Source organism: Eptesicus fuscus, chromosome 14, assembly GCF_027574615.1.
Source record: "Eptesicus fuscus isolate TK198812 chromosome 14, DD_ASM_mEF_20220401, whole genome shotgun sequence".
NCBI classification, from domain to species: domain Eukaryota; kingdom Metazoa; phylum Chordata; class Mammalia; order Chiroptera; family Vespertilionidae; genus Eptesicus; species Eptesicus fuscus.
The window spans coordinates 62,893,907-62,908,495 of NC_072486.1; the positions used below are offsets into that span (position 1 = coordinate 62,893,907).

The 14,589-nt window shown below is 39.9% G+C and overlaps 1 protein-coding gene across 1 annotated transcript in view; it reads left to right on the forward strand.

The window, feature by feature from the left end:
- Positions 1 to 14,589, forward strand: part of TNPO3 (transportin 3) — a 107,026-nt gene that overhangs the window by 51,892 nt on the left and 40,545 nt on the right. The window contains exons 5-9 of the mRNA XM_008154029.3: positions 4,006 to 4,149; positions 5,797 to 5,972; positions 6,468 to 6,606; positions 11,596 to 11,742; positions 13,631 to 13,738. Coding sequence (XP_008152251.1) covers positions 4,006 to 4,149; positions 5,797 to 5,972; positions 6,468 to 6,606; positions 11,596 to 11,742; positions 13,631 to 13,738 — 714 coding nt within the window. The remainder of the gene's footprint in view (positions 1 to 4,005; positions 4,150 to 5,796; positions 5,973 to 6,467; positions 6,607 to 11,595; positions 11,743 to 13,630; positions 13,739 to 14,589) is intronic.

Genomic DNA, 14,589 nt, shown 5'->3' on the forward strand with positions numbered 1-14,589 from the left:
ATTTGGTAAATTGCTAGTCTCCATTTTATTTAGTTCTTTCAGTTCTTTCATTCTATTCTTTCATTTGGGATATGTTTCTTTGTCTCCTCATTTTGGATGCCTCCTTATGTTTGTTTCTCGGTATTAGGTACAGCTGCTACGTCTCCCGGTCTTGGTAAAGTGGCCTTACGTGGTAGGTGGCACAACCTCTCCAGCCACTCAAGCTGGGCAATCCAGGTGTGCTCCTATGTGGGCTGTGTGCATCCTCCTATTGTAGTTGAGCCTTGATTACTTTTGGCACGTCAGTGGGAGGGATTTACCCCTAGGCCTGTGGTCGGCAAACTGCGGCTCGAGAGCCACATGCAGCTCTTTGGCCCCTTGAGTGTGGCTCTTCCTCAAAATACCACAGCTTGGGCGAGTCTATTTTGAAGAAGTGGCATTAGAAGAAGTTTAACCCTTTGCACTCGCTTGCTTTTTTCTCGAGCTGCTACCGATGCTAACCGTGTCGAGTCACACTCAACATCCAAGTACAAAAGGTTTAAGTTTAAAAAATTTGGCTCTCAAAAGAAATTTCAATTGTTGTACTGTTGATACTTGGCTCTGTTAACTAATGAGTTTGCCGACCACTAGGCCAACTGGCTGCCGAGTACTGGCCTTCACTACAGCCAAGGATCTGCTGTGCAGGATCCAATCCCATGGAGTAGGACTTGCTTTAGTGGGGCTCTGGTGCCTGATGAGTCCACTCCTTCCATGTGTCTCTCATGAAGGTGGTAAGGTGGAGCTCCAGTGTGGTCTGAAGCCATCAAATGGACTCACTCTTAAATACTGTATTGAACTTTTAAAAGTTTTTAATATTCTTCTTGCTTTTATAGCTTAACTGAGCCTGGCCTCCAATATATTTTTCTCCCTTCATTTATTCTACATTTTGTTAATCTAAGATCAGTTCTTCTTTGCTTCTGCTATATTTTTACTGATGAGCTCTTTTGGTATTTATTTTGAGCTTTGAAGCCTAACTCTAAAGAGGTGGAGTTTTAATAATATAGTTCTCAAAGAGGAACTGAAGGTAGTAACTCACTTCCAAAGCTTTATGATGTGTGCTTGATTTAATTAGCAGAATTTCTTCTCCAAAGCAACTAGTTTTAGATGTAGGTTTTTTCCAAAATAATACTCTCAACTTTGAGTCAGTCGTTTGAATGTATAATCAAGTCCTCCCATTTGTAAACATTATACCTTTGTAAAATTGAGATGTCATTTAGGAAGCATAAAGGCCAAGCAGTTGTGTAATGCATTTACATAAACCACTTCAAAAAGTTTGTGTGTGTGTATGTGTGTGTGTGTGTGTTTGTGTGTGTGTGTGGTTGCCATGAATTTACTTGAATCATTTCTTTTTTTCTTCCTTCAGTTCAGTTCAGTACAGTTTCTGATTAATAAGTATGGAATCACTAGAGGCCCGGTCCTTCAGCCCAGCCTGCACCCTCTCCAATGTGGGACCCCTCGTGGGATGTCCGACTGCCTGACTGGGATCAGGCTTAAACGGGCAGTCAGACATCCCTCTCACAATCCAAGACTGCTGGCTCCCAACTGCTCGCCTGCCTACCTTCCTGATTGCCCCTAACTGCTTCTGCCTGCCAGCCTGATCACCCCCTAACCACTCCCCTGCCAGCCTGATTGATGCCTAACTGCTCCCCTGCCAGCCTGATTGATGCCTAACTGCTCCCCTGCCAGCCTGTTTGCCCCTAACTGTACTCCCCTGCAGGCCTGGTCACCCCTAATGGCCCTCCCCTGCAGGCCTGGTCACCCTAACTGCCCTCCCCTGCAGGCCTGGTCCCCCGCAACTGCTCTCCCCTGCAGGCCTAGGTCCCCCCCAATTGCCCTTCCCTGCAGGCCCAGTTGGCCCCATCTTCCCTCCTCTGCCTGCCTGGTCACTCCGAACTGCCCTCCCCTGCAAGCTTGATTGGCCCAACTGCCCTCCCTTGCAGGCCTGGTCCCTCCCAACTGCCCTCCCCTGCTGGCCATCTTGTGGAGGCCATCTTGTGTCCGCATGGGGGCAGCCATCTTTGACCACATGGGGGCAGCCATCTTGTGTGTGGGAGTGATGGACAATTTGCATATTACTCTTTTATTAGATAGGATAGAGGCCTGGTGCACGGTGGGGGCCAGCTGGTTTGCCCTGAAGGGTGTCCCTGATCAGGGTGGGGGGTTCCCTTGGGGCGTGGGGCGGCCTGGGCGAGGGGCCTGTGGTGGTTTGCAGGCCGGCCACGCCCCCTGGCGACCCAAGCGGAGGCCCTGGTATCTGGGATTTATTTATCTTCTATAATTGAAACTTTTTAGCCTTGAGCAGAGCCAAGCCTCCTGCTTGCTCCATGGCCACAGCCATTTTTGTTGGGATTTATCTTCCTTCTATAATTGAAACTTTGTAACCTTGAGTGGAGGCCTGGGCTGGCCAGGGTGTGCGGAAAGCTTGGCTTCCTCCATCGCCGGGGCCAACCCAAGCCTCCTGTTTGCAGCCATCTTGGTTGGGTTAATTTGCATACTCGCTCCTGATTGGCTGGTGGGCGTGGCTTGTGAGTGTAGCAGATTGATGGTTAATTTGCATATTACTCTTTTATTAGATAGGATTATTGCCTGATACTGCAAACATAGGGGAAGCATGGCTACCTAGAAGTATAAGTGCCAGCATTTAGGTCATATGGGATTCCATATCCCCCATGCCTCCCAAACTTCATGGCAATTATGATGGAAATGTTATTTATTATTTTGTTGTTGTTGTTAATCCTCACCCAAGGGGATTTTTCCATTTAGTTTTTTAGAGAGAGTGGAAGGGAGGGAGAGAGACAGAGAGAAACATCCATGTGAGAGAGATGCATCAATTGGTTGCTTCCTTTACAAGGATCGAGCCTGCAACCAAGGTACATGCTTTGACCGGAATCGAACCCAGGACCCTTCAGTCCACAGGCCTATGCTCTGTCCACTGAGCCAAACCACTTAGGGATGTAAATGTTATATTTAAACACTTTTTTTTAGGTTATTAAATTGTTTATTATATTGCATTTACAAAGAAAACAGACAATGCATCTAGTAGAAAGAATAAAAATGTACTCAGGATTTTATTTTTAACTGACAGCAAATAGAAATTCTTTAGTGAGATCATGACAATTTGATAGTATTATGATTAAGTTCAATAAAGGTCCATGATGTACTTGGAAGATCAAATTCTACAGCTTCCTCTTTCTACAACTTCTACTTCATCTGGACCCTTAAATGATAGGGAAAGCCCTTATTTTATGAGAAACATTTCCAAAATGAAGTTATATGTTTTTCTACTACAAGTTCATGTCAGTTGTTGAAATAGGGCTTTCTATTTTATGTTTTGGTTATTTCCCTTACTATCATTATCAGAATTCCTGTAATTCCACAGTTGTAATTTAAACACTTTCTGTCCAGAAAAAGTTAAATTACACTTCATTTTGGAAAATTATACATCACAAAAACAGTTTGCAAAGAGAAGCAATAATGAGTTTTAGCCTAACTTTTTAAAAATCTTTTATAAACTATCACATTTATAGTACTGCCACTCTCTGTGAAATGGCATATTTACTTGAGTATTAAGTGCCAAAGCTGAAATATCAGCTTTTCATGTGGGAATAAACAGTAGTAGTATGACTAGCTTATTTCTATTTTATAAAATCAACCATAGATGAGTATTACTTTAAAGACAGTTCTACTGATAAGATTATATATTAATGCACAAATGGGATCTACGAAACAGTTATTTCTGAGACATATCTATCTTTTGGCAAGTGTATAATCTCTTTGTATCTCATCTTCCCAAGTGAGATAATCATAGTACCAGCTATAGAGTTTTAGTGGGGATTAAATGAATTAAAAGTGTTGAGAACAAAGTCTCGTACTTCTAAAGCACTTCTGTTAGCTTTTACTGTTTTCATCCTTTTCATTATTACATCTGTGAGGTGATTGTCTTAAATATAAAGATTGATTTCTATTTTTTTTTCTCCTTATTTTCAGATGACCTGTGTAGAAAAAGCAGGAACAGATGAAAAAATGCTCATGAAGGTCTTTCGCTGTTTGGGAAGTTGGTTTAACCTAGGCGTTTTGGACAGTAACTTCATGGCTAACAATAAGTTACTAGCACTCCTTTTTGAGGTTTTGGTAAGTAATGGCTTTGTTTATGAAAGTATTACTGCTACATAGCCACAGTAACTAACCTTCTGAGACATAACAGTGTTTTCATATTTCTGAAAAGTGATTGGAAGAAAAACAAAAGCACAAATATTGAATAGGTCTTTGCAGATGGGAGTGACTTTGTCTCCTTTTTCCCGATGCTTTTCTTCCATGAAGACATATTAGTATGTGCCGGGTTTCTTGTCCCAGCATTAACAAGGGGTGCTGCAATCTGTAGAAAGGAGCTGATGCGTAGATTCAAGAAGGAGTCCAAAGACGAAAGATAATTTTGGGGTGAGGGGAGCTTCAGCTAAAGGAACTGAAGACTACCCCTTATCTAAGGACCCCGTGCTATTTATTAACAATTTGTCCTAAGGCAAGGTGGAGACATACACTTAAAAGGGTAAGGTTTCAAAGGGTAGGGTACAGAAGCATTGTCAGTTTGGGGAATAGTCTACAGCTGTTCAGGTGTTTGGCCAACAGGAGGCAATAAAATGCCCTGGGCTGTCTGGCAGCAAGTGATTATACCCGTGGTCGGCAAACTGCGGCTCGCGAGCCACATGTGGCTCTTTGGCCCCTTGAGTGTGGCTCTTCCACAAAATACCATGGCCTGGGCGAGTCTATTTTGAAGAAGTGGCGTTATAAGAAATTTAAGTTTAAAAAATTTGGTTCTCAAAAGAAATTTCAATCGTTGTACTGTTGATATTTGGCTCTGTTGACTAATGAGTTTGCCGACCACTGGATTATACTATTCAGGTGTGGGGGAAGTGCCGTTTAGCCAGTTCCAACAGATAATTATATCTGTGGCTCAGCCCTTGTTGAGTCTCCAAACTTCACCAACCTTTTGGTGAAACTCTTGTAATTATTACATGCTGGAATTGGTTCCCGGCAGTATAGAAGCTCTGTGCTTAATGGTTGTGTGCTAGTTAGTACACATTAATCGGCTGCCTCCTGCACGCCCCTTACTGGGGATCAAGCCCGCAACCTGGGCATGTGCCCTGACTGGGAATTGAACCTGGTGACTTCTTGGTTCATGGTCAACGCTAAACCACTAAGCTATCCTGGCTGGGCGAGTTAAATAATTCTTTTCTTTCAAAATTTTCAAGGGCTCTTGTATACTGGCAAACATCATTGCTAATGATGAAGCTGGATAACTGGTTTTTGTTCCTTTCTAAGTTACCTTCTCCTCTCTTCCCCAGAAGTTTTAAGAACCTCTCTTTAACCTTGATATTCTGAAATATCATGTTGATGTTATGTATGGGTCTGTGATACTTGTTGGATCCTTTCATTTTAGATAGTACTTAAATGTCAGAAAAAGGATGGAAAAATTTCCAGAGACTAAAATAAGGCAGGAAACACACATGGCATTCCAATCGGAGGGACTGATACTGAAAACATGGGTTTTAGAAGTGATGTGATCATGATTGAGGTACAGAAAGGCTGATTTGCTTGGCATATAGGGAAATAGTCAAAAATAGCATTGAGAAAATTGATGGATATTGTCTCATTGAAGGCCATGGCTATCAGGCTTTAGCCATGTAAATTACATGTTCATAAACAGGCTATAATGGTTTACATATTAATTGGATTATAGCTTAATGATCATACTTCTACCCTATTCCTGTTGTTTCCCAGCAACAGGATAAGACCTCATCCAACCTACATGAAGCTGCTTCAGACTGTGTGTGCTCAGCTCTCTATGCCATTGAGAATGTGGAGACTAACTTGCCATTAGCCATGCAACTGTTCCAAGGAGTCCTGACATTGGAGACTGCCTATCATATGGCTGTGGCACGTGAAGATTTAGATAAGTGAGTATTGAAGGCAGTAGCCTGGATTCACACACAGTCTGGTGTTCTTTTTATAATTTATCTATTCTTTGTGGCTCTTTGTGACTGTAAATACACACTCTGCACCCTAAAGATGCTCTTCTGTTTTCATCTGACCTGGAGTGGCAAATTGGATGCAGAAGGAAAAGTTGTAATCATGGATTTGTAATTTTTTACGCTTAAAAGGGGCAAGGCTCTAAAAATTAGGGATGAACTTTGAAGTATCAAGTGTGATTTGATGGGAATTTTATTCAGATGTTTAGTAATTGAGAATTTGAACTGACTTATGAGTCATTTGCTTATATATATAAAAGTATATGATGTAAAAATAGTGGATGTCATGGAGATTGGAGTACAGCATAGCAAATAATCATTTGGGCTGAGGATCCTTTTCTTTATTTGAATAACTGTTGGTGAATATGTACATAAAATAGCGAGATTTCTGACTTGGTGTTCTCATTTCTCTTTCATCTACAGAGTACTGAATTACTGTCGGATTTTTACTGAACTATGTGAAACTTTTCTTGAAAAAATTGTTTGTACTCCAGGCCAAGGTCTTGGGGACCTGCGAACTCTAGAACTGCTTCTTATCTGTGCAGGACATCCTCAGTATGAGGTAGTATTTATACTGGGCTGAAGCTTTAATCTCCAAGTTTTATGTTGCACATTATTTATATTCTATTGTTTCCCACTCAGCTTTATATTAATGGGAAATTATAGTCTTATTTTTAATTGATCTGATGTGGAGGTTGCCTCTGTATTGGATTTTTTTTTAATTAATTATGTTTGGGCTCTTCTTTTGAATCCTTTTCTATTTTTTACCTGATTAGCTGAACTGACTCGTATATGTACTTCAGTGAGGCAGTTAGAAAGCCTACTGTCTTTCTCCTGAGCCCCCTATTTCTCTGTAGTTATTCTTTAGAGTTTTACAGCTAAAAGAAAATGCCACCAAAACTTAAGCACACCTCCAAAAATCTTAACATCCAAAATTTGTCTCCAGATTATGGATGGGAATGAGAAAAGGATTAAAAGGACTTAAAGAGTCTCCTTCATTCTAAAATTTGGTGTAAGACACCCTACCTCTTTTAAGTTTGCTAGATTTAAAAAAATCTTCATTTAAGTAGTTTTATCTTCTCTTAATAGTGTAAGAAGTGACAAAAAACTTCCAAGTTGGGTATTATTTTAAATAGCTCTATTTTGGATCCTTGATGGGAAAAGTATGATATAGGGCCCCTCTTAGGGAGGTCACAATAGTCCTGTTAATTCTCAACCCCTTTTCTGTTATATGAAAGATAATGTTTATTTGTTTGATATAATCTCAGGAGGATATCTAGATTTGGATGAAACTCAAAACATTTGCCCTGGCCGGGTATCTTAGTTGGTTGGAGCATCGTTCTGAACACCAAGGATGCCGGTTCAATTCCCAGTCAGAGCACATAAAAGAGAACCAATGAATGCATATATAAGTGGAACAACAAGTTGATGTTTCTCTCTCTCTCTCTCTCTGAAAATCAGTTTTTTTAAAAACCAGTTAAAACATTTTTGGGGCTGGTCAAGATGATTGCATAGGTACAACCACATCAAAATTACAACTAAAATACCAAACAACCATCATTCAGAACCATCTGAAATCTAGCTGAATGCAAGTCCTACAACTAGGGAATTATAAAAGAAGCACATCAAGACTGGTAGGAGGGATGGAGATTCGGGGTGGAATTGCAGAACCAGCTGGTCCCATTCCCACGTGTGGTAGTTTAAAATGGGAGGGATGTCTTGGCTGTGGAGGTTTCCCTAAGCCTTAGGGCCTAAGGAGTGATGGATCCCAGCCCCACACCAGATTCTACAGCCCAGGGTTCCAGTATCAGGAAGAGAAGTCTCCACAATTTCTGGCTGTAAAAACCAGCAGGGATTGTGGCTAAGTGACACAGAGGCTTGCTGGTCCCAGGCAGTTCCTCTTAAAGGGCCCTCTTACTCAGACTCATTTCCTCCTAGCTCCAGCACTGGGCAGCAGCTTGAAAGGAACCTGGGACATTCAGGGAGGAACTAACTTGCCTGGAATCAGGGCAAGAGCTAGAGGGGCAGCTTTCTCCCAGACAGAAGTTCTGGCAGAGGCCATTGTTCCTTTGATGAGCTTTCTGCACCACAAAGCTGGCAGGCGCAAAACCATATCTGAATCTTCATCAACCTGGCTCACACTTTTCAGCACACCCTGGTGATTTCCTAAGATCCTGCCCCTCCCTACTTGCATGCTCATCCAAGCCATTTCCAGTGGCTTTTCCATACAACTGGTCTCTCTTGCCTCATGCTTCAGACTTCCCTAAAATTTCTCAAACAAGCAGCATCTGGCCTCAGCACACCCCATACCTCTCAATAAATGGCTCCAGGCCTGGCATTAGTGGCAGCCTGCCTTGGTTCATAGCTTGGCCTCTCCTGGGCACCTCCAAGCCCAACACAAGTAGCAGCCATCTGCAGATTGCTTTGTAGCTCATGTTGGGTGGCCCCGTGTAGAGGGCACAGGCAGTGGTTGACTTTGCACCTCCCAGTAGGCTCCAGAGCCAACAGTGCACCTAGTGGTCAACTTCAGCCATGCTGGATTACAACCCTACTACCTCCACGGGTGACACACTCAAGGGGCAAACAACTAAAAGCAAGTCCTGTTCCATAGGGTCAGCTCCTGCACAGCTCACAACAGGGAGGCACCTGGATTGCCCAGCTCAGGTGACTTGGAAATCTGAGCCACTGGGCCCTTCAGGACACCTACTACACAAGGCCACAATACTAAGTCCAAGAGACAAAGCAGATCTACCTAATACATAGAAACAACCAGAGAGAAGCAGCCAAACTATAGAGACAAAGAAACATGCCACAAATGAAAGAACAGGAGAACTCTTCAGAAAAAGAACTAAATGAAATGGAAGCAAGAAAACTACCAGATACAGAGTTTGAAACAGTGGTTATAAGGATGCTCAAGTAACTTACTGAGAACTTCAAGAAACTTAGTGAGAACATCAGCAGCATAAAAAAACCACTCAGAGCCGAAACCGGTTTGGCTCAGTGGATAGAGCGTCGGCCTGCAGACTGAAGGGTCCCGGGTTCGATTCCGGTCAAGGGCATGTACATTGGTTGTGGGCACATCCCCAGTAGGGGATGTGCAGGAGGCAGCTGATCGATGTTTCTCTCTCGTCGATGTTTCTAGCTCTCTATCCCTCTCTCTTCCTCTCTGTAAAAAATCAATAAAATATATTTTTAAAAAAACAGAAATGAAAGATACACTCACTGAAATGAAGAATAATTTGCAGGGATTCAGCAGTAGAGTAGAGGATGCTAAGAATCAAATAAAAAATTTGGAATATCAAGAAGCAAAAACACACAATCAGAGCAAAAAGAAAAAATAAATAAAAAATATGAAGATAGTGTAAGGAGTCTCTGAGACAACTTCAAGCATACCAACATTCACATCATGAGGGTGCTGGAAGGAGAAGAGAGACAGAAAATGAAAACCTATTTGAAAAAATAACAGAGAACTTCCCTTACCTGTTGAAATAAATAAATATACAAGTCCAGGAAGCACAGGGTCCCAAACAAGATGAACCCAAAGAGACCTATACCAGGACACATCATAATTAAAATGCCAAAGGTTAAAGACAACTCGGGGGGGGGAGGGGGAGGGAAATACATTTTATATATACTTTTTTTTTCTGGCGTATAAGACGACTTTTTAACCCAGGAAAATCTTCTCAAAAGTTGGGGGTCGTCTTATACGCCGGAAAATATGGTGTGTGTGTGTGTATATACACATGTGTATATATATATGTGTGTGTGTGTGTGTGTATGTTGGTTTTTTTTTTCCTCAGAGAGGAAGGGAGAGGGGGAGAAAGAGATAGAAGCATCAGTGATATCAGTGATGAGAATCATTGATTGGCTGCCTCCAGCATGCCCCCTACAGGGGATTGAGACTATAACCTGGGCATGTGCCCTGACTGGGAATCGGTTCATAGGTTGATGCTCTACCATTGAGCCACACCAGCTGGGCCAAAGAGAGAATCTTAAAAGCAGCAAAAGAAAAGCAGTTAGTTACCTACAAGGGACTGCCCGTACTACTCTCAGCTGATTTCTCAACAGAAACTTTGCAGGCCAGAAGGGAGTGGCACAAAATATTCAAAGGAATGAAAAACAAGTACCTAAAACAAGATTAATATACCCAGCAAAACTATCATTTAGAATTGACAGACATATAAAGAGATTTCCAGGCAAGAAAAAAGCTAAAGGAGTTCATCACCACTAAACCAGTATTACATAAAAAATAAAGGGTCTTGCCCTCGTCAGTTTGGCTCAGTGGATAGACCGTCAGCCTGCAGACTAAAGGTTGCCAGGTTCGACTCTGGTCAAGGGCACATACCCGGGTTGCAGGCTCGATCCCCAGTAGGGGGCGTGCAGGAGGCAGCCTATTAATGATTCTTTCTCATCATTGATGTTTCTATCCCTCCCTCTCCTCTCTAAAATCAATTTTTAAAAAAATTAATAAAGTGTCTTCTTGAAGAAGGAGAAGGAGGAGAGGAAGGATGATGATCAAGAATAAGAATAATAAAATGGCAATAGATATGTATATATCAACAATTGAATCTAAGAATCAAAATAAGCAAAAGAGAGACTCGTAGATACAGACAACATTTTGACAGTTGTGAGATGGTAGAGAGGTTGGGGAGATGGGTGAAAAAGGTGAAGGATTTAGAAGTACAAATTAATCATAGCCCATGGACACAGACAATAGACAGGTGAAGGCCTGGAATGGGCTGCGAGAGAGGTGGAAGGGGGCAAAGGGAGAGAGTGGAGGACATCTGTAATAAATACTCAACAACAAAATGAATTTTAAAAAATAAAATGAAATAAAACTTTTGGGAGGTAGTATAGCACTAGAAATAATTATCACTTCTTTAAACAGTGCTATAAGTAAGATAAGCTGTGAATAAAGTCTGTTTCCCCTTTCCCACTCAAGAAATCAAGTGAATAAAAGGGATATAAGGTTGGTAAGTACAGGGATACTTGCAGATGGTTTGTCTTGTTAGAGCAGGGGTCCTTAAACTTTTTAAACAGGGGGCCAGTTCACTGTCCCTCAGACCGTTGGAGGGCCGGACTATAGTTTTAAAAAAAACACTATGAACAAATTCCTATGCACACTGCTAAGTTGGCTGCTAAGCAGGACAGGCAGCGGCGGCAAAAACACCCAGCGGGCCGCATGTGGCCTGCGGGCCGTAGTTTGAGGACCCCTGTGTTAGTGGTTCTCTAATCTCAAAAATAAAATGAAATGATTTCAGAATTTGGGAAAAAATACATGAAGAGATTTCCATTTTTCTATCTGCTTCTCTAAATTCAGAATCTAATATACTGTTGGAGAAGTTATCTAGGGTAAATAGGAAATGTAAAGCCATCCCTAAAAGGAGTTTGGTATCTAATATGGGAAGATAATTTGGGAGGAGGATAATAAATCTACTAGAAAAAAGGTGGTTTCTTAATTTATTCCACTTAAAAATATATCTTGTTTCCTACATCGCCCTAATAATAATAAAACTCATTCCATTCCATTTCCCTTTCTCTAATTTAACAGGTAGTAGAAATTTCCTTTAACTTTTGGTACCGACTAGGGGAGCATTTGTACAAAACTAACGACGAAGTTATTCATGGCATCTTCAAAGCTTACATTCAGAGGCTACTTCATGCCTTGGCTCGACACTGCCAGCTAGAACCAGACCATGTAAGTTCTTTTCTCTACTTCTTTAAATCTCAATTTCTTCCTCTTTTTAGTGCTGTTTTGAAGAGGAACTTCTGAGAATAAAGCTAATGAAATGTGAAGATTTTCTATCACTAGCTTAAACTGAAGAAATCAGTATCAGTATATTGAAGAGTATTAAGTCTGTGTACAAAGAAATTAAGTCTGCTGAGCCAGTAATTCTCCTGGGAATTAACCTTAAATTTTGCAGAAGAAAAAGTAGCTACTTTATAGAAAGCATTATCTATTTAAAAAACAAAAAAGGGTAAAACCATGTACAACAGTATAAGAAGAGTTGTATCAATTATGATGTAGCACCTTAATGTACCATTATGTAGCAGTTAAAAATAAATAACAATTGAAATTGATAGCTGGTATGCTAAAAAAAAATCAGAATGTGTGGTTGGATTAAAACTAACACAAAAGTTAAATATTTTTATTTGTATGAGGATACGGAGAATAATATGATTTCCCTCCCACATACATGCATGTTTTTCTTTATATTATTTATATGATTTTAAAAGAAAATTTAGAAATAATTTATTTGCTTAGAAGAAAGTATACTAGGAATATTATCAAATAGGCTGTTCAAAAACTCTTCAATTTCTATTCTTTGCATAGTCTCTTCAAATTTTACAGCATTTATTTCATCCTTTTGGTTGGTTGGTTGGTTTAATCCCTGTCCTTTAACGTAGGACCTAGAATGAGGATTTTTTCCCCCATTGCTTACAATTAAATCTGACATGAAAACTGTATATTCTGTTTATTTTAATGTTAACATTGTTGTTTGAGTCATGCTATTTTGTGTCTCTACAGAACCTTAATGATAATTTAGTCTAGTGGTTTTCAATACTTTTTTAAACTGATGAATACTATCTTTAATACATCGTACTTAGAAGCCTGATAATGTAAATAAAAGAAGGTTGCTCTGGTTTAAATGACTACTTGATTCCTTTCTTCCCTTTGCTAGTTCCGTGGCACCATTTCCCTTGTAGTTAATTTTCTACACTAGTTAGGTGTATAGTGTTTTATCTCATCTGAGACAGCCATCATTTTCTTTCCTCCTTACTCCTTCACTTGTATTGATTTGTTCATCTTACAGTTAAGGAGGTTGAACTACATCAGCAATTCTCAATAGTACTAAGGGCTTTTTTCAGATTTCATGTTCCAAGATTCTTATATATGCCCTTAACCATTTCATGATTGGGTAAGCCTTTGTTTACTCATAGAAGTGTGTTGGAATAAGAAATATTTAAGAAACATTGAAATGTAAATGATTTCTATTTTTTAATGAAAATTTTCAAATATGCAGCAAAGGTGAAATGATTTTATTATTGAGTATCTGTATACCTACTACCTAAATTCTATGATTAATATTTTACTACATTTGTTTTATTATGTCTGTTAACCTATACAAAATTCTTTTTAAACAATTTATTCTGTGACTAGTTATTGGGATAATGGTTGATTTTAGTAGATCTTGAACCATAACATTTCAGAGGCTTATTCAGTACTAAAAAGCTAGAACTTATTTAAATGAACTTATAAACTCTTAAATTACCACCTCTTCCAGATCACTTCCTACCTCCACCCCTTTAAAATTTTCTAACAATAGAGTAAGGTATAGCTTGGAAATGAAAAAAAAAAAGAAGAAGTAGAAGAAGAGTTGATAAAGGTGGTAGAGGATATGTTTTATTGACTTGAAATACCTAAATGTTTGGGAGACGCTCTATAATAAAATATCCTTGTGATTTAGGTGATTTATCTTTTGTCCAATGGGCATGGTCTACTAAATGGCCTTCTTTTTTTTTCTTGATTGCATAGTAGTCAGTGAAAACATTTAAAACAAATGTTACCTGATTTGATATTTTAGGAGGGGGTTCCTGAGGAAACTGATGACTTTGGGGAGTTTCGAATGAGGGTATCAGACCTGGTGAAAGACTTGATTTTCCTGATTGGGTCTATGGAGTGTTTTGCTCAGGTAAGCCCATTCGGAGATTCTCACCAGTTTTAATGATCACTTTAATTATGTTCACTTCTGTGTCTTCTATAAATGTTCCATTTTTTTCTTCAATCTCAATTGCTAAATAGGACAATAGATATGCAGGTGCCTAGCACACTGCCTGGCATATAGTAGCTATGTTTATTTACTATCTTACAAGCCAATTGCAGTCTGTGGATGGTTCAATTATAGTTTGCTCTCTGACGCTTGCTAATGAGAGCTGTTCCACTTGTTCAGCTGGAGTGGAAGATCATAGATAAACCTTAAAGCCCCAGGATACTTAGAGGGAATTTGGACCTAGCCAGGAAAAATAGCAAGTTTGTCTGCTTTAATAATTATGTACCAACTCCTGGCAACTCTTTTAGTTATTTGGCATTGTCTTTTGTCCATACTTATGGTTAGATTCCTGTGCAGTTTCATCCCAGAGGTGATTATACTAGAGTAGAAGAATCATAGTCCTGTGGTTTTCCTCACAATCAGTGAGTAACACTTTACCTCATAAGATTGCGATCATCACCATTTCACATCACTTAACATTAGCATAAGTTCAGGTGGCTTTCATATTGCTTGATTACACTCTTAAGATCTGAAATACTAGTTTTGATGCTTTGTCAGCAATACTGAACTAACCTAATATTTTTGTAACCCACACATTTTGTGTATTTTGGGGGCATAATCTGATCTAGGAAGTGTTAATAAAACTATAACAATTTTTCTTTATATTAAGCTAAGTGTGTTTATTGACCTAACTACAAAGGATTGGGGATTTTTAGAAAGGACTAAGATCCCTACATCACAGGCAGATGACCTGTGTTCAGATTTCAGTTCTC